Consider the following 24,413-nt stretch of genomic DNA (forward strand, 5'->3'; position numbering starts at 1 on the left):
CGTGCGCGGCCCCGCGAGGCGCGTCTCCCTCGCGAGCTCGCGGTGAAAGGATTTGGCGCCAGGCGGGTCCCGCTCCGCAGCTCCCGCAGCCGCACGAACCCCCCGCGCCTCCCGCCCGCACCCACCGCCCGCCGGGGCACCGACGCACCGCAGGCAGAGCCAGAGCCGCCCGCCCGTCCCTGCCCGCCGCCGCCCGCGCGCCGCCCAGGGACCGAGCCGCCAGTGCCGCCGCCATGAGCTGCTCGCCCGTGAACGTGAAGAAGCTGAAGGTGTCGGAGCTGAAGGAGGAGCTGAAAAAGCGGCGCCTCTCCGACAAGGGCCTCAAGGCTGAGCTCATGGAGCGGCTCCAGGCCGCGCTAGACCAGGAGGAGGCCGGCGGGGGCGGCCCCGCCAGCGGCGCGGCCGAGCCCGGCAACGGCAGCGTGGAGGGGGAGGCGGCCGAGAGCGGCGGGGGCGCCGCGCAGCTCCGCCAGGGGGGAGGCCCCGGCCAGGCCGCGGCCTCCGCCATGGAGGACGACGACGAGGAAGGGCTGGAGGCCGCCGATGGCGACGCCATGGAGCTGGGCGAGGAGAACGGCGAGCGGGCGGGGGCCGGGGGCGGCCCCATGGAGGAGGAGGCGGGCGGCGAGGAGGAGGAAGAGGAGGAGGAGGAGGATGAGAACGGCGACGACCAGGGTTTCCAAGAGGGGGAGGACGAGTTGGCCGACGAGGAGGAGGCCGCGGCTGGGGACGCCAACGGGCACGGTGACCAACAGGCGCCGCAGCCCCAGCAGCCGCAGCAGCCCCCGCCGCTTCTCCCGCCGCGCAGCGCCGCCGCCGCCAAGGAGGCTCCCGGCAAGAGCGCTGGGGGCGCCTCGGGGCCCGCCGCCGCCTCCGGCCCGGCGGGCCCCGCTAAGCAGCAGCAGCAGCAGAAGAAAGCGGAAGGCGGCGGCGGAGGCGGCCGCCCCGGGGCGCAGGGCGCTGGGGGTGAGTGAGCGTGGCGGCGGGAAGCGCGGGGGGGCGGAGAAGGGGGGCCATTAATCCCAGCCCCCCCGCCATGACGGGGGTTGCCCGGGCGGGGGGGGCGGCTTCCGGGGCGCGCGCGGGAGGACGTTGGCGGCCCCGCGCCTCGTGCTGCCCGGCGGGGGGGCGGGGGGAGGGGCGCGGGGGGGGGGGGAGGGGCGGCCGAGGGGCCGCTGGGGCGCGCTGTGCATTGTGCGCCGAGCGGCGCTCGGGGCGCGTGACGTCACTTCCGGGCTGGGAGCCGCCGCCGCACGGGATGGCGCTGGGAAGGCCTGGCGGTACAATGGAGGCGGGAGGAGGAATCCCTTCCTTGGGGCTCCCGCCCGCGGCCCGCCGGGAGGAGGCGCACTCGTGCGGATCGCACGGTGCCCTTGCGAGAGGCCGGCAGCGTCCCGCTGCCCGCGTGGTGGGCGGGTGGTGATGGTGTTGCGGGTGTGTAGGCGCGGCGGGTCAGGAGGGGTTTTTTATCTTTTTTTTTCTTCTTCTTTTTTTTTTAATTTGTTCTGGTTTTTTTGCTTTTCCATGGGGATCTTAATATTGAGGGCCGTACTGGCTGCTGCACGGTGTGTTGGCAGCTTCTGTCTGCTAAATCATTTCTGATTGGCGACAAGTTTTGAGTCTCCCGTGAAAATTCAAGATAGGGGGTTTTACCTTAGTAACATAGGAAAATTCTTATTTAAGATGTTACTGTTTATCTCATGCTGTAGCTTCTTGCAGTTTGCAAAGTTGAAACCGTCATATAGATTTTATTCCCAATTAAACTAAAATTCAAAATAATTAAAATAAATCATTGCATCTATTTCCACAGATGGTAAAACCGAACAAAAACCTGGCGAGAAGAAGAGGGGAGTGAAGAGACCACGTGAAGACCATGGCCGTGGATACTTCGAATACATTGAGGAAAACAAGTATAGCAGGTAGACAGACTTGGTGCTGGGCAGCATTTTGTGGATGAGGAGGAATAGAGTACAGGAATGTTATTTTAATCTCATGAAAATACATGTAGCTTTATTATGTTTTGTTTGGTTTTTGTTTTTTCAGGGCCAAGTCCCCTCAGCCACCCGTTGAAGAGGAAGATGAACATTTTGACGACACAGTGGTTTGTCTTGACACTTGTGAGTAAACATGCTTTCCTTTGCTCTGGAAAGATGCGGTGTTAAGGCTTTTAATCTTAATGCCACACTTTCTGAAACGGGGAGGATACATTTGTTGACTTTCGTTACCAGGTAACTTAAAGAATTAGAAAAATACTGTGTTTCCACCCGTTTTTAGTATACAGAAGGATGTATATTAGCAGTAATAAGCTTGGTTTTCCTATGAAGTCTGTAGTGATAGTTCTGTGAAGAAGTCTTAACCAAAGCACTAATCTAGTCTGGAAACTTAAGTGGCCAAGTACAGAGTGAACATAGAACACCCTAGAGACAGCTTGAGAAAACAGCTGTCCAGCACCACTGCCCAGAAAGCTCAGAGAGTCAATAGCATAGGTGGTTACAAAATACAGTTTGGGAAGTGAGCTTCCTACATAAGCTCCCCTGTTTATGTACCAAGCAGTGGAGTGTTCTGTCTCCCAATAAGTTTAACAAGAGCTGGTAAGGCCTCCTCAAAAATGACCCATTTATGCAGCGTGTGAGTGTGTGGGCTTGGGGTGGTGGCTTGTGCAAGTGAGATGGTAGAGAGAATTGGTCAGCAGAGCATAGAAATCGAGAACTACCTGCAAACAGGGTTTTTTTGAGGCAGATTATAAACATTACTATTACTGTAATGTACCATAGTGGCAGAGTTGACATTTGTATTCTTGAGGGTAAGTATAAGGACTCAGTGGAACATTAGAAAACTTGATCTTGAAGTAATGCTGGAACTTGTTGGATTCTTAAAGTGCCAAAAGCTTAACTTTTGGCATTTTCTGGCCTATTTGTTAGAAGTTTCAGGTGGTTTTATTCCACAAGAAATACTTTGAAATGGAAGGATGTATTAGTTTACAGCCATGTAAATTGCTGAATATGCCATCCCTGACATTTTGCTAACTAAGTCTCAAGTTTCTAGCTGCTAACCTGGTGAGTAGCTACTTCTGTGGGAGCTTTGGATTTTTCCAATAACTGAGTAAATAGCTACTTTTCAGTATTAACTGTTTCTAGTAATAATAGTACTTTCTAGTGGAAAATCTTGTTACTGGACAAACTGATTTAAAGTGTTGACAGACTCTTTAGAGAAAGATTCAAACATAGCTTTAAGGCTGAATTGTGTAACGAATTGGCCCTCTCTTCTGGATAGTGATCCAGACATGTAAGAGGTTTAGCCACTCCTAAGTTGCTTTTATTACCTGTGTCTTCAAAAGAAGCTGTAACTTCAAATTCTGTTCTCATCTCCTGTTCTAAAAGTAGCCTGCAAAGGTGGGTTTCTTCTGTATGATTTTATCTGCTTTTCATGCAACAAATAAGAGTTAGCAGTACTAATGAGAAGACACTTGGATCACTAATAGTATTTTTGGAATTGGGGATGGCTGTATGCAAACAAAAACATAATCTTGTGCATAAGAGTTCCCAAGTAATACAGGGCAGACTGCATTTTAGTGTATTCTGGCATCATGCAGGTTTTATACCAGAGCAGAACTCCTCACTGTTTGCTCGTTTTGCTCCTTTCTTGTAACCATCAGATAGGTTTGGAGCTGCTTCTGTGGACTCCTTGTTGTATGCTGCACCCCTTGTTAACATTTGGCATTGTCTTTCTGAAACCTACTTGGAGATTGATTTGCAATTTCATGGTGTGCAGCTCTGAAGATGCTTGTAAAACCAAGGTTCCACTTACATTCTTAGAGTGATAGGTGAATTCATAGTGTGTAGGTTGTGTTTCTGCGCTGAAGTAGCTTCTCTTAGCACACTCTCTTGTGCTTAGCGTATTTGCATGTACATCTGACTTAACTGCCTTTATATTAATTGGCATAATCTAATTTGACTTGCTAATTGACTGTATTAACCAAAGACTATGTTCAGTACTTAAATAAAAACACTTGTGTTCATATTTACTTCTTAGCAGCCCTTAGGTCTGGGCTTGAGCTGTAAGACTACTTCAGAATCAGGTCTCTAGAGGGTACTGTGGAGAGCACAATGCAGATGGCTCTCTATTGATGGAAAGAGGTAACTGACAAAGAGGGTTCAAACAGATAAGGTGAAAGTCAGGGTTTTTTAAGCAGATGGAAAAAATAGAGGGAAATTGGGTGACAGAAGTGAAGGTGGCATCTTGAAAACTACTCATGAGTTAGCTTTTCCTAAGATTTTTGGCTGAGCTTCAGACTGCAGTTCCATCTAGACATGTTGCTTCTCTGAAAAATCCTGGGTACTTGCTGGCAGTTTGTCTTTAAAAATCACCTTTGAAAGCTGGCATAATCTTCATTGCATAAAATTGGACACCTGTACTTTATTTTGTAATCAGAGTAAACAGAATGATTTTTATGTTAACAGATAACTGTGACCTGCATTTTAAAATCTCAAGAGACCGGTTTAGTGCTTCCTCTCTGACCATGGAAAGCTTTGCTTTCCTTTGGGCTGGAGGAAGAGCCTCCTATGGAGTTTCTAAAGGCAAAGTCTGCTTTGAGATGAAGGTGAGTTAAACTAATGTTTATGGGAGACTTTTGCATGCTTAAATATAATACTTATACTTGTTAGATTGTTTTGGACTTAGTTGAAACTAATTGATGTGAACAGGACTCTTAAAAGGTCTTTTCTTACAAGAAGATGGCTCAGTCTGCAAAAATCTTTCCTCTTTTATAAGAGCTTCCATTTAACAAACAAAACACAAAACCCAACCAAAAAGCCAAACACAAAACACTGTATTTGTTTTCTGAATGTGAGACTTTTGGTCTCATTTTTTTTAACCAAGCATTGTATTTGGCATCTCATGCGTCAACACTGAAAGGATTTTTATAGTTTCTAGTCAGAAGTTTACTTGTACTTTCTGAAGACTACAGAAAGCTTGACCTTTGTTTTTATGGGATATAAATTATCCCAACAGTCCTTTCTGGGTCTACTTAGTCTATGAGTTTGATCTGCTCTAGGCAGGGGTTTGGGCTGGATGACCTCTAGAGGTACTTTCCAACATTATTAACTCTGACTTGATGCATTGGATGTATTTAGCAGGTGGTTGAATTTTGAGAGCAAGAGTTCTCCTGAAGGGTAAGAAAGACAAAGAGCAATCACCCTTCTAATATACTGATTTCTCCAACTTGGTGGAAGAGGAACAAGATCACAAAACTTGAATTTATTTTTCTTATTTCTTTTTTACTTAACAGTGTTAAAGGCTTCGTTGCATATGATGGGCCTGTGTATATAAATCTGTTCTCTTCCTCTAATGATTTCAAGTGTAACTGCTACCATGAGAATTTGGTAGTGATCCCATTATCCAAGCTTTTGCATGGAGTGATTTCTGTGTCTTGATACCTATAACTTTGGAAGGCCAGTGAAGTGAAATTTTTGTCACTATTTATTGTCCTGTTCGCTTTCAAATGAGTTTCACCTCAGTCACCTGACTGGAACAGTTGCAGAGGTTGATAGGATATGGATGGGTTTTTCACTTCATTTTAATAAAGTTTCTAATGACAGTTAAAAAACAAGCTGGTTGCATACACATTCCAGTGCATTTAGGTGGTTTGTTGGAGTTTCTGAGGTGTTTTTGTTTGTTGCTTTTTAAATTTTTTTTAAATCTGGTTATGTTGTTTGGAAGCTGGCAACTTGCCGAGGAAGTCTGCTTACAGTGAAAAGGGATAGTGTAATACTTTCCCTAGTCTCTAAAAACCAGGGGGTTTTAATACATTGCACATTTTCTTAGCTAAGTAATTAACTGTTAATCCCAACTTCATGGCAACTGGTTTTCTTTTATACATATATTTATTGTTCGTGATTTTAATACAGTGTCAAAAGGACTTAAGGCTTTTGACCACTGAGAGGGACTGCTATGACAAAGTGATGAAGATTTATGGTATCTTCAATCTTCATTGCTAATTCAGGAGATAGAACTGTTTAGTCACTAGCTTGTGGTTTCATATTCTTAAATATGTTTTATTTTTACAGAAGGTGATCACTTAGACTTAGCAAAGATTTAATCAAAGTGTAAAGGTTCCAAATGTTACCTTTTGTGCTTCCATCTTGTTAGTGTATAATAAATACTGCTTACCTTTTACCGAATAATTTAAAAATAGGTTACAGAAAAGATTCCTGTTAAACACCTGTATACAAAAGACATTGACATACATGAAGTGCGAGTTGGCTGGTCACTGAACACAAGTGGAATGTTGCTTGGTAAGACTTTAAGTGTTTGATTGCTTTTGTATGTTAATGTGACTGAAGTTTTAAATAATTTTATTCTGAAGCAGGGGGGACAAGCTTACTGATTGTAGTCTGTGTTGTGAAAAGTGGTCTTAATTGAGTCATTCAGTGGACATGGTGTGAGAATATTACTAGGACCAAATAAAGTCATAAAGTATTCAGACCTGTAAGGGTTAGGGCCATCATTTGAGGATTAATTCTTCCAGTGATCTTGTATGGGTTGTGGAGAACATTGTTGAATACCTGAGAAGATTAATGATTTCTCCTTTTCATGTAGTGTCATAAGTAGAAAAAGGGGGGTTTCCCTTCCTTCCACTTTTAAAGGGTGGGGCATGGTATAAAAGTTACCAGTGGTAACTGCATTATCATTTTTTTGCTTGGTGGGAAAATCCTAATTTCTGAAAATAGCTGGAAAGAAGGAAGTACAACTTCATGAGATACATGGCAAATTATTATTATAATAATATTTATAACTTATATTTGACACTGAAACACATCTTTGGAGGAAATATTGGTGAGTTGGTATGTTCTGACATCAGCAACAGCTTTCTACTTAAGTTACACCTGAGTCCTTGTGTTTGACACTTGCTGTTAGCTTGTTCCTTGCAGCTTCATCTTCAGCTGTTGCATAGGCTGATTGTCTGCTAAACTCCCTTTAAAATGGGAGGGGTAAGTGCTCCTGGAGACTTAACTTCAGAAAGCCTTTCTGACTACGTTACAGCAGGTATACCCACTGCATAATCAGGTCTTCACAGTTTGAAAATACTGCTCATGTCTTTATCTGACAGTTCAGGTTCATTGTCAGCATGAATCTGGAACCAGCAGCATAAGGCTCTTAAACTGGGATGAGGAAACGCTGCTGTTCTATCTCAAGTGAAAGTATCAAATAGAAGAATGAGCTTGTATAGCTGGTGGGGGGCATCATAGCTTGTTTTGGCATTAATAAAAATATTCTGAACAGCAGTTACTTAAGTAGCTGTAAGGTAATTTATGTCTAAAAGGTTAGATGGGAAAGCTGGTTTGTAATTAGTTTTAATTGTTTCTTCAGGTGAAGAAGAATTTTCTTATGGGTATTCTCTAAAAGGAATAAAGACATGCAATTGTGAGACTGAAGACTTTGGTGAGAAGTTTGATGAAAATGATGTGATTGGATGTTTTGCTGTAAGTTTTGGCTTATATTTTCTTTTGAGGGGAAAACATCTTTGGACTGCTTTGATGTTAGAAGCAGTAAAGCAAATATATAAAATCATGGGAGCAAGACAGGTTGTTTAACATAGGCAGGCAGTACAACCAGCAGCTATTACTAACAGTGACTGCTGGCAACATGATTTCATATTCATGCATAAATGTCTTTAAAGCCTTTTAACGAAAAATCAGATCTTGAACAAGATGATCACTGACAGTGACTCATTAGAAGAGAAAATTGGCTTTAGTTCCTTTATGAAATAACAGTGTTACTGAAGTTGAGTGAACATAGCCTGTATAGAGAAGTGACTAATTAACTGTGAGTTAATAATAAAGTGAGTTAATTTTATCCAAAATAATGCTTTGTCTGTAAAACAGAATTTTGATGGTGATGAAGTGGAACTCTCATATTCCAAGAATGGACAAGAGCTTGGTGTTGCATTCAAAATAAGCAAGGAAGTTCTTGATGGGCGACCACTCTTTCCACATGTTCTCTGCCATAACTGTGCGGTTGAGTTTAACTTTGGTCAGAAGGAGGAACCTTACTTCCCTGTACCTGAAGAGTATACCTTCATCCAGAAGGTCCCCCTGGAGGATAGGGTCCGAGGACCAAAGGGGCCCGAGCAAAAGAAAGATTGTGAGGTAAGTTTCTTCTGATCATCTCATAAGTTGTTGAAATAGATGGATGGAAGTGGTAGAGTTAAGCAGACTATTACACCTCACTCCTGACATTTTTGTTTGGGAGCTTTAATATTTAGTGTCTCGTCACCTGTTCACTACCATTACCTTCCCCACCCCCAACACCCCCACATCTCCTCTCAGTATCCACTAGGCTTGCTGGGCTAAGTTGTGTATTAAAGAAAATCTTTGAACTGGTATCTCAGATACAGAACTTTTTTGTCATAGGTGGTGATGATGATTGGCTTGCCTGGAGCTGGCAAGACAACATGGGTTACCAAACATGCAGCAGCAAATCCTGGGAAATACAACATTCTTGGGACAAATACTATTATGGACAAAATGATGGTAAGTGATAAGACATTTTATTTCGTGATATATTAAAAAATCCATGGTCCTTGGCTGCCATGGGATTCTTTTGTATTGAAGAAACTGGCTACTTGTTAGCTAGTGACCATTCTTGTTGAAGAAAAAGACTGGATGTGGCACTTAGTGCCGTGATCTGCTTGACAAGGTGGTGTTAGGTCATAGGTTGGACTCAGTGATCCCAAAGGTCTATTTCCAACCTAATGATTCTGTGTAAAGATTTTCTTACCTTGCTGAGCTGGTAATTCACACATGGCAGGATTCTGAAGCTTTTTGTGGTAATATGTAAGAAATAGTCAGCTGTTGTTGACTATTGAATGTATTTCTATTTCTCTATACATCACTGTTCTCAGAACAGAGCATTTAGCTGTTCTTGTGTTGCTCTTCATTTTGATTCTGAACATTAGTATTGTGATGAGTATACCTTGAACTGAACAGTACCATTTCTCATGGAGCCTTTGTTTATAAGTCTCTTATGTTCTATGGAGGCTTGAGAATTTCAAATTACGAGTTTGCAGCAGCTGTGGCCTTGAACAACGATTGAAGTGTGGTGGAAAACACTTAGCAAAGAAAAGTGTCAGCCACGTGTGTCAGGACTACAGTCACTAACTGTGGGAAATCTCTCCATAGGTGGCAGGTTTTAAGCGTCAGATGGCAGACACTGGAAAGCTTAACACACTGTTGCAGAGAGCTCCACAGTGTCTTGGAAAGTTCATTGAGATTGCAGCTCGTAAGAAGCGGAATTTCATTTTGGATCAGGTAGAAGCTTCAATGAAAAACGGTTACAGAAATTTGTTATAGGTTGTACTGTAGTAATTAATTGGGATTAAAGTTATAATATAATAGCAGTTGTTTCAGTTACTGACTTACTACTCATTCAGGGGACACAAAGTTGAGATATTACTACAAATGCTTGTCTGAACTTCTCTAGATTTATGGGATGTGGGAGGAATAGTGTTTTAACACGTGGATATGAGCTCGTAACTTTGCATTATGCAGCATCTTTATGTCCAGTTATTTGTAAACTTCATTGCAAGCTCTTGTAGAGGTGAAGTCTATACACCATAAGTTGACTTCCTTAACTCTTACAATGACAGCTACGTGTAGTAAGTTACTGCATTTTTTTCAGACAAATGTGTCTGCAGCTGCGCAGAGGAGAAAAATGTGCCTGTTTGCAGGCTTCCAGCGCAAAGCAGTTGTTGTTTGCCCTAAAGATGAAGACTACAAGCAAAGAACACAAAAGAAGGCAGAGGTGGAGGGAAAAGATCTTCCAGAGCATGCAGTTCTCAAAATGAAAGGCATGGAACATAATCCTATACTGTGTTTTAGGATGCTGAGTATCTGTTTAAAGGATTAAGTAAACGTGAAGTCTAAAAAATCACTTTATCTTAAACAGTTGTACTTATACAAAACTGGAAGACTATTGTAACTTGGTAGGATAACACTATATTGTGTTCCCTCTGCTGCAGTCCTTAACACTACTCAGTTATGGTGATACGCTTCATGCAGATGCACAAAGCTGTCTTGGCATAAAGTGCCCTATATAAGTGACATATTTGGCAGAAACTGGTGTTCTGAGTGGAGGCTTATAAAAGAAAAAAAAAGATAGGCAGAATGTTTTCAAGGTTTGGAACAGTACTGGCAACTCCATGAAGACCTGTTTATTTCCTTTGTCACTGTTACATTTCCTAAATGCTCAAATTATGTAATTTTGTCCCTATGCCGAGGGGATGGAGAGGGTGGGAGGAAGAATGGGAGAAAGGTGGTTAAATTGCAGCTTTGATTGTAGCTGAATGTAGATGCTGAATACTCAGTGTTTTTGCAATTATAGGGAACTTCACACTGCCAGAGGTAGCAGAATGTTTTGATGAAATAATCTATGTAGAGTTGCAAAAAGAGGAAGCTCAGAAGCTTTTGGAACAGTATAAAGAAGAAAGTAAGAAAGCTCTTCCGCCAGAAAAGAAACAGAACACTGGCTCAAAGAAGAACAAGAAGAGCAATAAAAATCAATTTAATAGGGGTCAGAGAGGACGTGGAGGATTCAACATGCGGGGCAACTTCAGAGGAGGAGGTGAGCCTAGAAATAAGTCTGTGACTTCTGGAGGTTGCTGCTGCTGGGGAAAAAGGTTGTAGTACTTGCATTGCAATTATTATGTAGTGGGAACCTTGATCTCAATTTCAGTAAATTTAACATTTTAGTGCATAGTTAATTGTCCAGCTTGAGTGAGAGGATTGTCAAAACCTTGGATTGCACTTTTCATCTTTGTGTAGGAAATAACGTGAGACCTAACAATTACTTGATTGAGTAACTCTCTCCCTGCAGTCCCTGGCAATCGTGGTGGATACAACAGGAGGGGAGGCAACATGCCTCAGCGAGGCGGTGGAGGTGGCGGTGGTGGCGGTGGCAGCAGCGGAGCAATTGGCTACCCGTATCCTCGCGGCCCTGTCTTTCCAAGCAGAGGTGGCTACTCAAACAGAGGAAACTATAACAGAGGTGGAATGCCCAACAGGGGAAACTACAACCAGGTGATGCTTTGAGGGGGGACTGACTAATTGAACTACAGTGCTTTGGAAGATGATGTTTGATAGCTCTGGTGCCTGTGAACAGTCACAAACTTGGTTGTGGTGCTACACTGATGCCACGCTGCAAGGCCTTTCTGGTTTAGTGCATGTGCCCAGGGCTCTGAATGTTGTGTGACAGGTGCTGATGGGGGCGTTTCATGCTAGGGCTGTACCTCTGTCCTGTTAAAAATGAAGATTTTTAGTGCATGTGTATGAAGGCTTGTGTTGGGTGTTTTGTGTTATTTCTTCCCCTTCCCCAATAGTAGTAACTGTTGTTTGGCCTTAGGGTCCAAGTGTATCTTTATCAAACATTTAGGGAACTTTCTGAAAATAGCTCTGCACAGAGTCTTTGTTTTGGTGTCTAGTATCAAACACAACTAGTAAAGACACACTAGCCTAGATCTTACCTGGTGAAATATTGGTGGAAGTATTGGAAAACAAAATTGGGATTGCTGAAGAGCCAGCAGATGGAGCCCAAGCCAGTAAACATGGCTCAGGTTTGCCTAATACTGGCAAACAGGGAAAAAGCAACATTTTATCTACTTGTATCAATGTCCCTTTGTTGTACTATAACTTCTTTTTGAAGTTTTGTGGGCTAGCTCTTCTATTTTCAGTTGTGTGACCCATATCCTTTTGTCTGATCAGATAACATATCCTTGTAGCAACTACAGCCTTTCCTAACTAAAAATAGACAAGCTCTTGTATTTTTAGTTGTCCTGGTGCATTTAGCAGCTGGAAGTAGGGTGAGTCAAAACTGGATTAGCCAGCTTTCCAGACCAGGCAACAAGAGTTTGAGCTGGTTTATTAATTCTGAGGTTCTTGCCCCATGCTTAAAAAGCAGTTGCTTAGAGGGGAAGGAGGAGGCTTTTGGTATTCTAATGTTTTTCAGGGAGGGATTTTTTGGTGGTGTGTTTTTCTTTTAACCTGGGGCTGATACCTTGTTTTAAAGCTTCTATATGGTGTGTGGTATTTTGGTGGTAATAAAGATTGGTATTAGGCCTCTTGTGGAAAATGCATATAGCTGAAGTACTTAAAAACTGTTGTCCTCTTGCAGAACTTCAGAGGAAGGGGAAATAATCGTGGCTACAAAAACCAATCTCAGGGCTACAACCAGTGGCAGCAGGGTGTAAGTAGTCCCAGCTTTACATTTTTACTGATTGTTAACTTGAATGTTGCAAAATGCTGACTAGAACAATTAGATGCATAATCAAAACTGCATAGCAAAGTCTTGTAATGCTAGGTAAATCACTATAAATAGCTTCCTGTGCAAAACTTAAGCTGGCTTCATGGTCTTGATATATCAAATACCAGCTGTGGCTTAATGTTCTTAATGGTATGTAGCACTTGGCTTCACATTACTGCTGTGAAGTGAACTCTTAACTGCCTTCATTTGTTCAGGAACTTGCTGCTATTGGAGAGGACTTTAATTTTCTCAAGTTCCAAGGGAACTAAATGTTTGTTAAATGCTTTTTTTTCCCCAAGTAAGAAACTTAACCATTATGTGATTGCAGGTTAAAACTAACTATTTATTAATCTATTGCAGCAATTCTGGGGTCAGAAGCCATGGAGTCAGCATTATCACCAAGGATATTATTGAATACCCAAATAAATGAACTGATACATATTTCTCCAAAACCTTCACAAGAAGTCGACTGTTTTCTTTAGTAGGCTAACTTTTTAAACATTCCACAAGAGGAAGTGCCTGCGGGTTCCTTTTTTAGAAGCTTTGTGGGTTGATTTTTTTCTTTTCTTTTTTTGTACATTTTTAATTGCAGTTTTAAAGTGATTCGTAAGAGAACCTCAGCATTGTGCACGATAAGAGAATGTGTCAGTATTTCAGGGTTCTACATTTTATCTGTAAAATGTGACTTTTTTTTTACCACAACAAAAGTAAAACGTTGCTTTGTACCTGGTGTCTTTTTATTAAAGAATTTTCTCCTTTTTCCCCATCCCCCAATTTCTAAGAAACAGTCGTGAGTCATGTCACAATACAATAGAAATGTTAGCAACCAGATTCATATGGAGGCATCTTAGTAGCCCTCAAATACCATGAGATTATGTAAAGCTCCCTATTACACTCCATCCTCTCTATGAAGCTCTTGGGTGGGGAGGGGAGGAGGGGGAGGCAAAAGTTTCTGGCAATAACTAGGACTTTTTTGTAACATTTGGAACTCAATAAGATGTTGGGGGCAAAGAGGAAACCTGGGGCTAGATAGTGATGGTGGAGTGTATGTAGAAGCTCTTAAAGTTGTAAAACTCGGTTGCTTTATTTGTGGAGGCTCAAACTTGTGAAGGTACAACACCATAATTTTTTTTCCATTTGTTCTGCATTTTGATTCTGAAAAGAAGCTGGCTTTGCCCATTTCTTATTAAACAAAACTTGTTGTAAATCCAGTTGTCTAATGGGATCTATATGAAGTTAGCTGTGTGTCTGTATAACTCCCCACAAAATACTGTATACCTAGTGTGCTTGTAGTAGTTACTCCACCATTTTGTAAGCTAATGAAACTGTGAGTCACCCATTTTATATCTTAATTTTTAATCATGTCAATTCTCAAATGGGTGTATCTCCTTAGCCTGCTGATTCCTTTTCTCTTTAAAGAAAGTGGGTGGAGAAGTTTAACTCTAGACGTTTGTTTGCAATAAAATAAATTCATTTTACTCTTGTTTGGGATTGTCGCCATCAAGGTCTAAAATCCCGTTAATGCTATAAAGAGGGAAGAGAATGTATGAAAGCGACGATGTTGGACAGTTTTAAACTCATTACTGTACATGCTGAAATACTTGTGTTTCTTTAAAAAAACTGGTGGTTGCTCTGTTAGAAATCTATCACGTGTATAATTCACAGTTTAACATGGTTATATGTATAGGGCAAAAGCCTTTGAGTTGCGCTTGCATCATGTAAATCCACTTAAAACCTCTTCATTGTAAAATAGACATTAGGGAAGGAGTCAGGGAAGGAATTGGGACAAGGGTGTAGGACAGGAGGAAGGGTTGCCATGGAGTTTAACAGAGAGCTTCAATTTGTTTTAACTGCTATTTTGTTCAGCTTTATGCTTCTGTAAAATTGTAGTGGCAATGTTAGCTGCTAACTTGCATTTTAATGCCGTAAGACAGGGAGAAGATGTACCCATTGTAAGTGGGACATGGGGTACACGTGTGAGAATGTCTCACTGCTGCCATTGGGGCCCTGGGCTGTGCTGGCAGAGTCCCCGTGGCAGTGTATGGACTAGCAGAGGCTTCCTGGCAGCAGCATAGAGCTAGAGTCGTGTGCTGTGCTTGAAACTTTTCTCCAGTGTTAGTCAATTTCTAGTAGACTTCAGAAGTAAAGATAAACTTGTGTTGCTCTTCTAGCCTTTATAGCAGATGCCATTGCATATTGACATTAAACATTAACAGCACCACCTCCTTGTTAATAGTGCTTTAAGTCATCCCTTTACTTTGAATGAGAAAAATGTAAATTGTCTTTAAAGAAACACTATTTAATGAACTTCGGGGAATTGAAACCCAAATCTGTTTTGCTGAAATGGAGTTTTCTTTAGACTTGCAAAAAAAAATTTAGTGTAATTAAAGTCCATTTCCCTTCTACCCTCTTCACGAGAACTAACACTTTGTATGGAGTGCTGATCCTTTGCTTATTTTGGTACTCTATAAAATGATTTAGTCTTAAACTAAAATATAAGAGCCTACACTTACTATGTGGTTGTAAAGCCTGTATTTCAATTCAGAAGTCTGGGACGTTTTGTTTTCAGTTCTTCATTGTATGGTGTTTAAAAAAAAAAATCCAACAAAGCAGCCACACGTGAAGTGCTTCAACTCTCACTCAAAAAGGAGCATCTTGTTTCTATTAACAACACTCCGACAAAAGCTGTTTTGGTAAGTTCAGCACTATCTGAGGAACAGAATTCAAAAAGCTTCAGCACATGCACTACGGGGACACGTGTAGCTCAGAGAGGGGGTGGAAACGTCCAAGTACGTCCCGCTCATGATTTGTCACAGTTGAGTGGAGAGCAGCACTTGCATGGAGCCGTGTATTCAGCCTGGGTCTGCCCACACAGACTCACTCTCAACGTAGCTCAATATTCCTAGAGAAGGGATTTATTTTGCCACGTGAAAATGGCTTTTATAGAGAAGCAGTTACCTAGAGCGCCGCTAATACTAAAGAAACCACAGTTTGCATTTGAAAAGGAAAAAATGAAACTTGGCTGGTGGCTACAGAAAGGTGAGGAGGGCACAGCTGTGCACTGCCAAAATGAGAGGGCTGAGCCATCTGTCACGTTCAGTGATTCCTCGCAGCTTACAAGGGCTTGTTTACATGCAGAAAAGTACCTGGATTAGAGCAGCTGTGCTGCTGGTGGCGGTGGCACGGATAGTGGCATACAACACTGGGGTTTGGGTTCATGTATTTGGGTGCTTCTCCTTTTGGACGGCAAACTGGGTTTGGTCTTCTAACTGAGGTGGGTTTTTTTTCCAAATAGAGAAACCTGGACAGCCTTGAGCTTGTCTCTGTGGCAGTCGGACCATGGCACACGCTGCCTGTGCAGCTGTTGGCAGCGGTGCCAGTGCTGCTGGTGGCACTCTCCTTGCAGCCGTGTCTGATGAAGCTGCTGCCATCTCTCATCTAAGAGCGCATCGGGCTGTGGCCGCCCCACCGTGCCTGAGGGGGCTGTGCACGCTCAGCTGCAGGCTCAAGGCAGGGCTGTGCTGGGTGTCCCGGGAGGAAGCGCCCATTTAACAACCAAACTCCAGTTGTATTTCTGCCTTTGCTAGTAACAGTCGCTAGGATACACACTGTGTACAGGGAGGTGCTTCCCCGACACGCCACGGTCTTGGCAAGGGGCTGTGTCCTGCGGGAAAGGACTTTGTAAACAGACTCAGCTGTGGGACATCAGGGGAAGGCTTTGGTTCTGGGGTGGCTTATGGGATCCCTGTCGCCGAATCCGGCTCTGCTGCCAGGAGCTGGCCCTTCCAGCGTGCTGCACTGCTTCCTGTGCTGCACCGGGAGTACTCGGCAGTGCTGCCACCTGTGTGTAGGAGCTCAGTGGAAGTGGCACCTGTACACGAGTTCCTTTCAGTGCCTGCTGCAGGACAGCTCAGCAGCGAAGACATTTTTAGACGTTGTGCCCACTTTTTCTGATAGTGGAATGAATTAAATCAGTCTTCTGGTAATGCCATGTGCAGTCCAAGCCACTTGTATTAAAAGAAAAATTCTTACTCATGGTGTAAGCCACTGATTTTTTTTCTTGCAACACTCCAAGCAATGCTTTTAATAGAAATAGGTGATGAAGTATTCTTTTAAGATTAGGAAGTTTCCTTGTTCATGACCTTTTGAAAAGCTAGGCCAGTGCTTCCTAACAGGGCAGCCACAGACTAAGCCACAAGAAATCAAACTCAGTTAACAGAGACATGAAATACTTCGACACTTCCGCAGATGTTTAACTGCTGGGGGCTGGGCTCTCCCAAGCAAAGAAGTGCGCACATGTATTTGTGAACTAGCAAGGGAGGAGTAAGTACAGCTGGAGACAACTTGGCCCAAAGCACTGTGGAGGATGGGGAAAGCTCCAGGATGTCAGCAAAAGCTGCTATGGGGAAACGCCGAAGACCAGCTTTGTAACTCGCTGTGTAACAGACCGGCTGCAGTGAAGTCAGAGCAGCGCCTCTCTCACGCACATCCTCATCCCAGGCAAAGCACTCCGTGCAGGTAGAGGGGGGAAGGAGGCCTTATCTTAAAACAACGGCAGATTAGTGGTTAGTTTTGTGCACTTCTCTGCTTTGCAAGGCACCAGCCATCTCCTCCAGCACAGAAGGCCTCTCCAGAGCCAGCCTTTGCAGGGAACTGGCTGAAATCAGGACTTGGCCAGCAATTACTCTGGATGCAATTCTTGCCTTAGTTTGTCTTTCTGCCAGTACTGGGAGTGGCTGAAGATTCAGCAATGAATTGGTTGCTATGCAAACTTAGTTGTAGCTTAAAAAGATGCTTAGTGCTTAACATGTTGTCAACATCAATAGCAAAAAACAACGTCAAGTGTAAAAAACTTAGAAATGCAATTACTCATGTGGGTGACTTGATATGTGTTACTTTAGAGCAACTTTTTGTTACCTCTTCTGCTTTCGTAGACAATCTTTGATCTGCAGAGTACTTTTGGTCCTAGAAGTTACCAAAATCAAAACTATGAGTAAGACAACTCAGTTTTTCCCTCAAACCTTTTCATGCTCAAAAACTATTTACAACTTGGTAGCCTAGGGCAGATTCAATTTGCACTAATGATGGGGGGATCTGCTGGCTGGTTGGCATAAAGGGATTTAAAGGGTACTTGTTCTCCCGGTGTTAATTCTCCCATAGCTAGGATCAGATGGCTGCTTACTAGGACACCTCTGATAACTCCTGTGGCATATAAATGCAAGGATGTGTCCTCTAGTCTGAGCGTGGCCTTTGTTTATGTCACATCAGCCTGTAACAAGTCTTCTGCTACTCTGTGCTCTGGAGGTTTTCCTCCAGGAATCAACAAAGATCTGTTTGCCTTAGACATGGGGAGTTCTGAAATGGTGCTAGATGCCCAAGACAATTGCTAAATAAAAAGGCCCAGAATAGTACTGAAGATCTCCCTGGACATAAATACACACTTAAAGTACCAGTGATTGTTTACAAGGTGGGAGATGCATGAAAGGTCTGATTCTCTCTTTCTCATGTAACTTACTCATTAACAAGATAGAGCTGTATTCGGGCTCTGCTGAACTCTCAGCTTTGTGGGGCTGTTGAGAAAGTAGGTAAGATAAGCCTTGTATTATAAAAGGACTTTTGTCTTTGCAGTTAAGAAAGTAGTGAGAGATGGGGGAAAGGAAATGAGTAAGTCTCGAAGGAGGTATTTACTGTAATATCTTCTTCTGAAAGCAGTGACACTTGGGGTTTGCTCACATCATGCTGAGAAACAAGACTCAGTAAAGTTGAGCTAGCACAGGCAAGTCCCCATGCAGCTCCACATGCAGGTTGTGAGCAGCAGAGCTGTGTACCCAAAGCATGGCACCTCCACACTGTGCACACTTTGTCTTCCCTGCTATGTGCTCCCTGCTGCTGCCAGAGCACCTGGGATGCTGTGGGGCCTCCGGCCCAGCCTGGGAGCACTGCATTGGAGGGAACAATTCCTGAAGGCAAAACAGGATGCTCTTGTGTGAGTCAGGTTGTCCTCTGCGTGGTACTGGGATTTTCCTGCCTTGGGTTTTGCAGATTCTGTGTTTCTCTGTAGGCTGCAGAATCACAGAGATTTGCTTCTGGACATGGAGTTCATCCTCCCACTTGCAGCAGGACTGGCACTTGTGCTCAGGTCAGCTGGGGGCTTTGTCTAGATGATGCCTGAAAACCTGCAAGGGTGGAAATTACACGACCTCTTTAGGCCACCCAGTGCACTGCCCTCAGAGTAAAACAGGCCTGTCCTGCTGCCTGGCCTGGAGCTCCCAAGCTTGAGTTTGTGGCCATTGCCCCAGCCACGTCTCCTGCGGCTATCAGGAGGTGTTTGGCTCCATCTTTATAACTGTCCTGCAGATAATATTGGGCTCTTATTAGTTCACCCCACAAACTAAATCCAGCTCCTTCCACTGTCTTTCCAGAGGGCAGGCCTTGAGTTCTGTGGACACCTTAGGAGCCCATCACTGGAGTCTACAGTTTTTCAACATCCTTGAGCAAGAAGCCCAAAGCTGGACAGCAATATTAGATGCACTGCTCAGCAGTGTCAGTACTGGTGGGTAAGTGCATCCCTTCATTTGTTGGCCACATACTTCCTGATGGAGCCCAGACTGCAGTTTGACTTACTGGTCTCCTGGCCTACATTCAATTTGGCAGCCACTCTTAAGTCCTATCCTCTTCAGCAGGGCTGCTACTCAGCTAGCTGCTTCCCAGCCTCTAGTGGACACCCCCTTAGGCAAGCAGCTAACCCTATAAAACAACAACAAGAAGAATAAAAAAATCTAGTCTATTAAATTGTTAAATAGTGAGACAAGCACCTCAAAAAGAAACATTAGTTGTAAATCTGTGTAAATTGAATGTCTTGTGTGTTCCCCCTGTCTAGTCTGAGAGACCTTGGAGAAAGCAGCTGTGATAGTACAGTAAGAACTATTTCAGTACTTAAGGATCAGTGAACACAACATTTAAATGTCACAATCTGGGCATTTGGATTCCAGACCTAGGATATTCCTTCAATAACACCTTTTGCATGAACTTGCCTGCCTCTTTTTTACAAGGAGAAGTATCTCCTGTGTGGAGCGGGGGCCACCAAGCATCACACCAGCTGCCAAAGCTCGAGATGACTGGCTGGTTCCCATATGTGGCTGCGACAGGAGCTGCCTCCTCCAAAGGAAAGGAGGGGGAAGCAATCACTGTGATCCAGCGCTCCAGTCCGCAGGGCTGCACGCTGAGCCCAGCCCTGCTTGGCACTGGGCAAACTCCACAGTCTGCTTGGTGGTGGAGAAGGTGGTGGAGGCTGGGAGACACTTCCTGAAAATCAGCATCTCCCCAGTGGCTCCTGGACATTCTTGGGAGGGGGCTGCTGCTGCTTCAACAGCTGCATTGGCGCAGCCCCGGGTTATTTATGTGCCTCCAGAGCCTGGCAGCCAGCCAGTCCTTTTTTATTTTTTCCTTTAAGGAAACACCCACAGAAGGGAAACGAGAAACTCCAACTGTTTCTTTCAGCAGATCCTCGTGCAGACAATGAAGAAAAGTTTTCAGGAAAGATCTTGCTTTTATAGGTACTTACTGCCTTGAAAGGTCCATTATTTAGCAAGTACAAGTATCCTTCTCTAGTTCCAGAACAAACCAGGAAAGATTACACTGCTGAAAGCAACTGAAGGGGTGGTGGGGGAAGGGAGGGAGTGCATGGGCTCCTCCTTCAATGGTGGCTGCATTCCAATTAGTGTGGATCCCACAGGAGGCCACCAGTAGACGGACAGTGCTGCTGCTGTACCAGTATCTAAACCCCTCTGAATTTTGTCTGGTTTGCTGCCATACCAGGACTGTGTGACTTCATACAGAGCTGTGGTTTGTGGCATCTCACAGCGTTCCTGAAGCGTGGCTACACGTGTCTGTCCACACAGCCTTCTATGGGGGCATCCCTCGCTCTGCTGGAACTGGGCAGTGCTTCGAAGGAGCGGCTTCCTGGCCATCTGCTAGGTGGCCACTCCGTGACCCACTTAGGTGCTCTCAAGATAAGTCTCTTGGAGAATGCAGGTGTGAGTGAAAGAGATGTACAGACTGAGGTATGGTGTCCTCAGAAAAAGGATGAATGGTGATGGAGACATTTCTGAGTAGAAATTAATGCTGACTGGATTTCAGGAAAGAGAGGACTGTTGTGCTTGTTAGTGGGGGTAGGAAGCCCTCTACAGTACTGGTTCAAGAGGACTTTATGAGCTTTAGAAAGAAAAGCCTGAGCTCTTTTTATCCATCTGGGAGTCTCAATAGGCAGTAACTGAAGAATATGACACTGGGATACTATCAGACCTAAAAAACCGAGTCAAACAAGTTCTGTCATGGCCTCTCAGTGCTGCCTCAGGATAGCCCTCAAGGGCTTTACATATTGGATGAAAGTATTATAAGCACAGCATGTAACAATCACTGGTAGCTCCAGATTTCTTCGGGGGGTCTAAATAGGGTATCCTCCCCTGTATTTTGAGGAACAGGCTGCTAGAAATTTTTTTTGCTCTGTATTTGTTCTGTGAAGGACTCCTGCAACAGCCATTTGTGGTAATGTATCAGCCCAGTAATAAACCTGTTACTGGCTTTTCATCTTCAGAGATATTGCCACTATCTCAGCCAGAGCCTGAACAGAGTTTCCTGAAAGGGAGGGGTATTAGCTTCCCTTTAACTGCTTAAGTAACATAACAAGAGCAATGGGCAGGTGGGCTGTGTGCGTCTCTCATCCTGTTTCCACAGCATCTGTGCAGTGTCACAGTGACGAGATGGCAGAGAAGGATCTCTCACTGTGGCCACCTGGCAAAGGTAAAAGTGGTAAGAACTCTTGACCTGGATGACAGAAAGCATGAGTATCAGCCAGAGTTGTAAAGCTTGCAAGTGAACTCCAAAGACCTGCCATGCATGTATATGCAGGATTGAAGGCCAAGATGTGTCATGGATAAAAGCACACTGAGAGCACCAGAGTTATCACAAGCCATTTGCCATCAATAGGAGAGGTGAGGATCTGTTGTCTAGGGAGAAAACTCACACTGGCTGAGAGCACACCTGCTGCTCTTTGTTACAGCATTTGACAAAACAAACAAAGAGTTAAAAAAATATGCAAAGCATGTGCTTCCTTCTCTCCAGAGCAGAAGGGGGAATCTTTGTTTCTGTTAAATAGATCACCACAATATAGGCTGGGTGTTTCTGGAGCTGTGGCCAGGCTAAAGAGAAAGATTCCTGCAGTGGTAATTGTCCACTCCCATGGTAAATTTTAGGTACTGCCAGAGGGCTCCTGGCACGTTCAGGGGAGTTGAGGGTTTTGACGCAGTCTTGCTCATGATGATAGAAGCTGGCAGGATTAAAATAGCCTCAGAACAAACTGCTCTTAATCTTGAAAACAAGCAGACCTAAGGAGGCTGTGACCTATTCCCGCAGGAACAGGCAGACCCTGCTGGATGGCTCTCAGGCAAACTATGAACTCCAGCAGAAAAAAACCAAAAGGGTGTGTGAAAAAGAGGGGACCTACCCTTAATCAGGGTGCTGATAGCCATGAACAAAAGTCTGTTTTCCTCAAACTGTCTCATCCAAGGTTCTACGTTTCATTAGTCTGCTCCTTCACCACCATTTGAAGGTTTAGCAGTTGTACATGCTTAATGTAATATTTTCATTTTAAGTGTAAGACAGTTACCTGTTCCAAGGCCTTGAGTCACATTGACTAAAACTCAGTTCCACTTCTGATACTGAATTAGTTCTTGGTTCTTCACTTAGGAGGAAAAAAAAAAAAAAATCAAAGGATCATCTTTTTGAGCACCTGAATACACTGTAAAACTTTGATCAGTTTTCCACAGCAAGAACAACGTATTTGTTTTGAGAGTTAAACAGAGCAAGCAAACAACTTTCATGGGTAACCACCGAGCTCTTGAGCTAAATGTCTGGATAGGAACAAGAGAAGTACGGAATTAGTCTACTAAGCTGAAGAAAATCTGTTGCTTGAGAGCTTATTACAGCTGAATTCACACAGTACTTCACTGTTACCTGGGTTGCTTATACCAGAAATAACAAATGTACCTCCTCCAGACACAAATAAAAAAACCCTACCAAAAGCCAGGCTCAATAACAGGAGATGACCTTTCCCTTGCAGCACTCAAGGACTTGGGGTGGGCGGTGACACACAAAGACTCTGGAAGCCTGCAAAATGCAGCGGGGGCCAACATCTCTCAAAAATCTCTGCTTGGGTAAAGAGGTAAATTACAAGTTTGGGATGGCAGCTGTCACCTTCAGAAAAGTTCCTGCCTTTTGAGCCTGTTGCACCTGTCAATGGCTGAAGCAGGACATTTGCTTCAGTGAGAGACACCCAAGAGCAGAGGCCACCTGATCACACACAGCTCTGGAATGGGGCTGGCAATTAACCTTCGATCTCCACGTTTCAGCCTGGTGCCTCCACAGCGACTTCCCTTCCTGAAGGACCGGGAGGGCACACCTTGCACACGTGGCCTCTGGCTGCTGCTGGAGTCCCAAGTGAGCGCTCCTGCCGGAGGAGGCTGCAAATGCCTTTTCCCAGAGTATCGCTACTGCAGGCAACAGGAAGAGAAAGGTGTGGAGGAGCAGTGGGGCCATAAACCCATCTCTTTATTTTGCTGGTGGTTTAGGTTACTTTAAGGAAGGATTTTACTAACTTCACGGATAAAAACTATTGGTTTGTCAGTCACCTTTCAGTGACAGTAATATAACTGTCGGTAAAATAAACACGGTTTTAACAACTTTACAGTTTCAAGTTGCTATGTTTCATACTCCCCCTTTTTATGGTTTATTCTGAGGGGGCTGAAAACCAAACATCTTCAAAATTACTATTTCTCTTTCTTCCTAGTAACTGTCTGGTAAGATTTAATTTAAGCTAGCAAAGCAAAAACTATCATGTCTGTCATTAGCTGCAATACTGTAAGATTTCAAGTCTGATAATAAAATACAGAGGTGTGCTACATGTTTCCACCAATGATTTAAGACAGATAAATAGGGATACAGTTCAGTAATTTTATAACATAGTTATGTCATTGTTTTCAAATGTTAGAATTACTTAAGTTACTGCAATTTTTATTTTCTTGACAATGTATCCTAATTTATGACAACTAATAGCTTTGAGATTTTTTGTTTTATCCTGTTCCTCACCCTTTAATTGGGGTAACCCATCAGTCACTTTCAATTCACTCTCCATAGCTGGCACGGAAGCAGCTGGAGCCAGCACTTCAAGGAATTATGCCAGACTTTTTCCCCCGCATGTCTGATCATGAGCATTCTTCCCTCTGCTGTTGCTGGCCTCCCCTTTCACACTGAGTCCCGCTCACAGCTTCCCTGTCTTATATCCCCACCCTGCGCTATTCGGCAAAGGCCTCGACTTCCAGTCAGCTCAATTCCACCGCAAGTTTTAGTAAACACTGAAGCTCAAATGTGCTGGCCAGGCTGCCTGCACATTGCCTCTTCCTCAGTTTTTCTGTGAACATCTGGCACGCTCATTTTACACTCTGTATGGCGAAGAAGAAACATTAGATGGGTTATCTACGCAATGCAGCTACATCTAGCATTTCACAGTTATGCTAAAACTGTAGTTAAGCTGCTATTGGGCTAATATCCTTAAATGCAGTAACTTAAACCAACACCAATTAACACCAGAGAGGATTTAATGCTGCGGTTTACCCCAGATTTTCTTGATTTACACAGTATCATAAAGCTGGTTCTACTTTCTTACCAGTCACAGTATTTCCGTGTTTTGAAGGACGCCATTATGCACATGCTAACTTCTTTCCCATCAGCACAAAACACCATTCTCTCCTCTCTCTACAACTGCTCTTTCCCAAAGAGTAAATTTTCATCAGTGTGCTTTTGTTGCCTAAACCCCCCAGCTGACCTATGACCTTGCAGCCAAAAGACCCCCTGCTTAGGCTGCACTTTCTTTTCTTAGGTCAGATAGGAAAGAACTCAACCATGTATTAAAGCAGGAGCTTGTTAAGACCAGCTTCATGGCTCACTCCATTTCCCACTGCTGCTCCGAGGGCTTTAGGAAGCAACACCTCCCACTCCCAGGGGAAGGACCCTCCCGTCCCCTTGGCCCCCCACCCAACACAGGACCAGGGAAAACATTTTTC

General features: G+C 44.0%; 1 protein-coding gene and 1 long non-coding RNA gene across 2 annotated transcripts; one reads left to right on the top strand and one right to left on the bottom strand.

The window, feature by feature from the left end:
- Positions 1-3: 3 nt before the first annotated feature.
- Positions 4-13,825, top strand: HNRNPU (heterogeneous nuclear ribonucleoprotein U). The gene is made up of 14 exons (XM_032102637.1): positions 4-966; positions 1,811-1,919; positions 2,044-2,117; positions 4,461-4,600; positions 6,194-6,293; positions 7,369-7,481; positions 7,884-8,147; positions 8,412-8,531; positions 9,180-9,308; positions 9,679-9,847; positions 10,381-10,620; positions 10,873-11,075; positions 12,166-12,237; positions 12,655-13,825. Exons 1-14 carry the CDS (start codon positions 234-236, stop codon positions 12,706-12,708), a joined length of 2,520 nt encoding a protein of 839 aa, XP_031958528.1. The 5' UTR covers positions 4-233; the 3' UTR covers positions 12,709-13,825.
- On the bottom strand, positions 13,354-24,413 carry LOC116441096. The gene is made up of 2 exons (XR_004238878.1): positions 21,962-24,413; positions 13,354-18,470 (listed from the first exon to the last, which is right to left on the bottom strand). It is a non-coding gene; the product is annotated as an uncharacterized LOC116441096 (long non-coding RNA).

Source organism: Corvus moneduloides, chromosome 3 (assembly GCF_009650955.1).
Source record: "Corvus moneduloides isolate bCorMon1 chromosome 3, bCorMon1.pri, whole genome shotgun sequence".
Taxonomy (NCBI): Eukaryota; Metazoa; Chordata; class Aves; order Passeriformes; family Corvidae; genus Corvus; species Corvus moneduloides.

What these genes read in the sequence shown, in the direction of transcription:
- HNRNPU (XM_032102637.1), top strand. Translation starts at nt 234, where the DNA reads ATGAGCTGCTCGCCCGTGAACGTGAAGAAGCTGAAGGTGTCGGAGCTG. An exon ending in ATGTGATTGGATGTTTTGCT is followed by an intron (nt 7,482 to 7,883) that starts GTAAGTTTTGGC and finishes TCTGTAAAACAG; the next exon opens with AATTTTGATGGTGATGAAGT. An exon ending in AGCAAAAGAAAGATTGTGAG is followed by an intron (nt 8,148 to 8,411) that starts GTAAGTTTCTTC and finishes TTTTTGTCATAG; the next exon opens with GTGGTGATGATGATTGGCTT.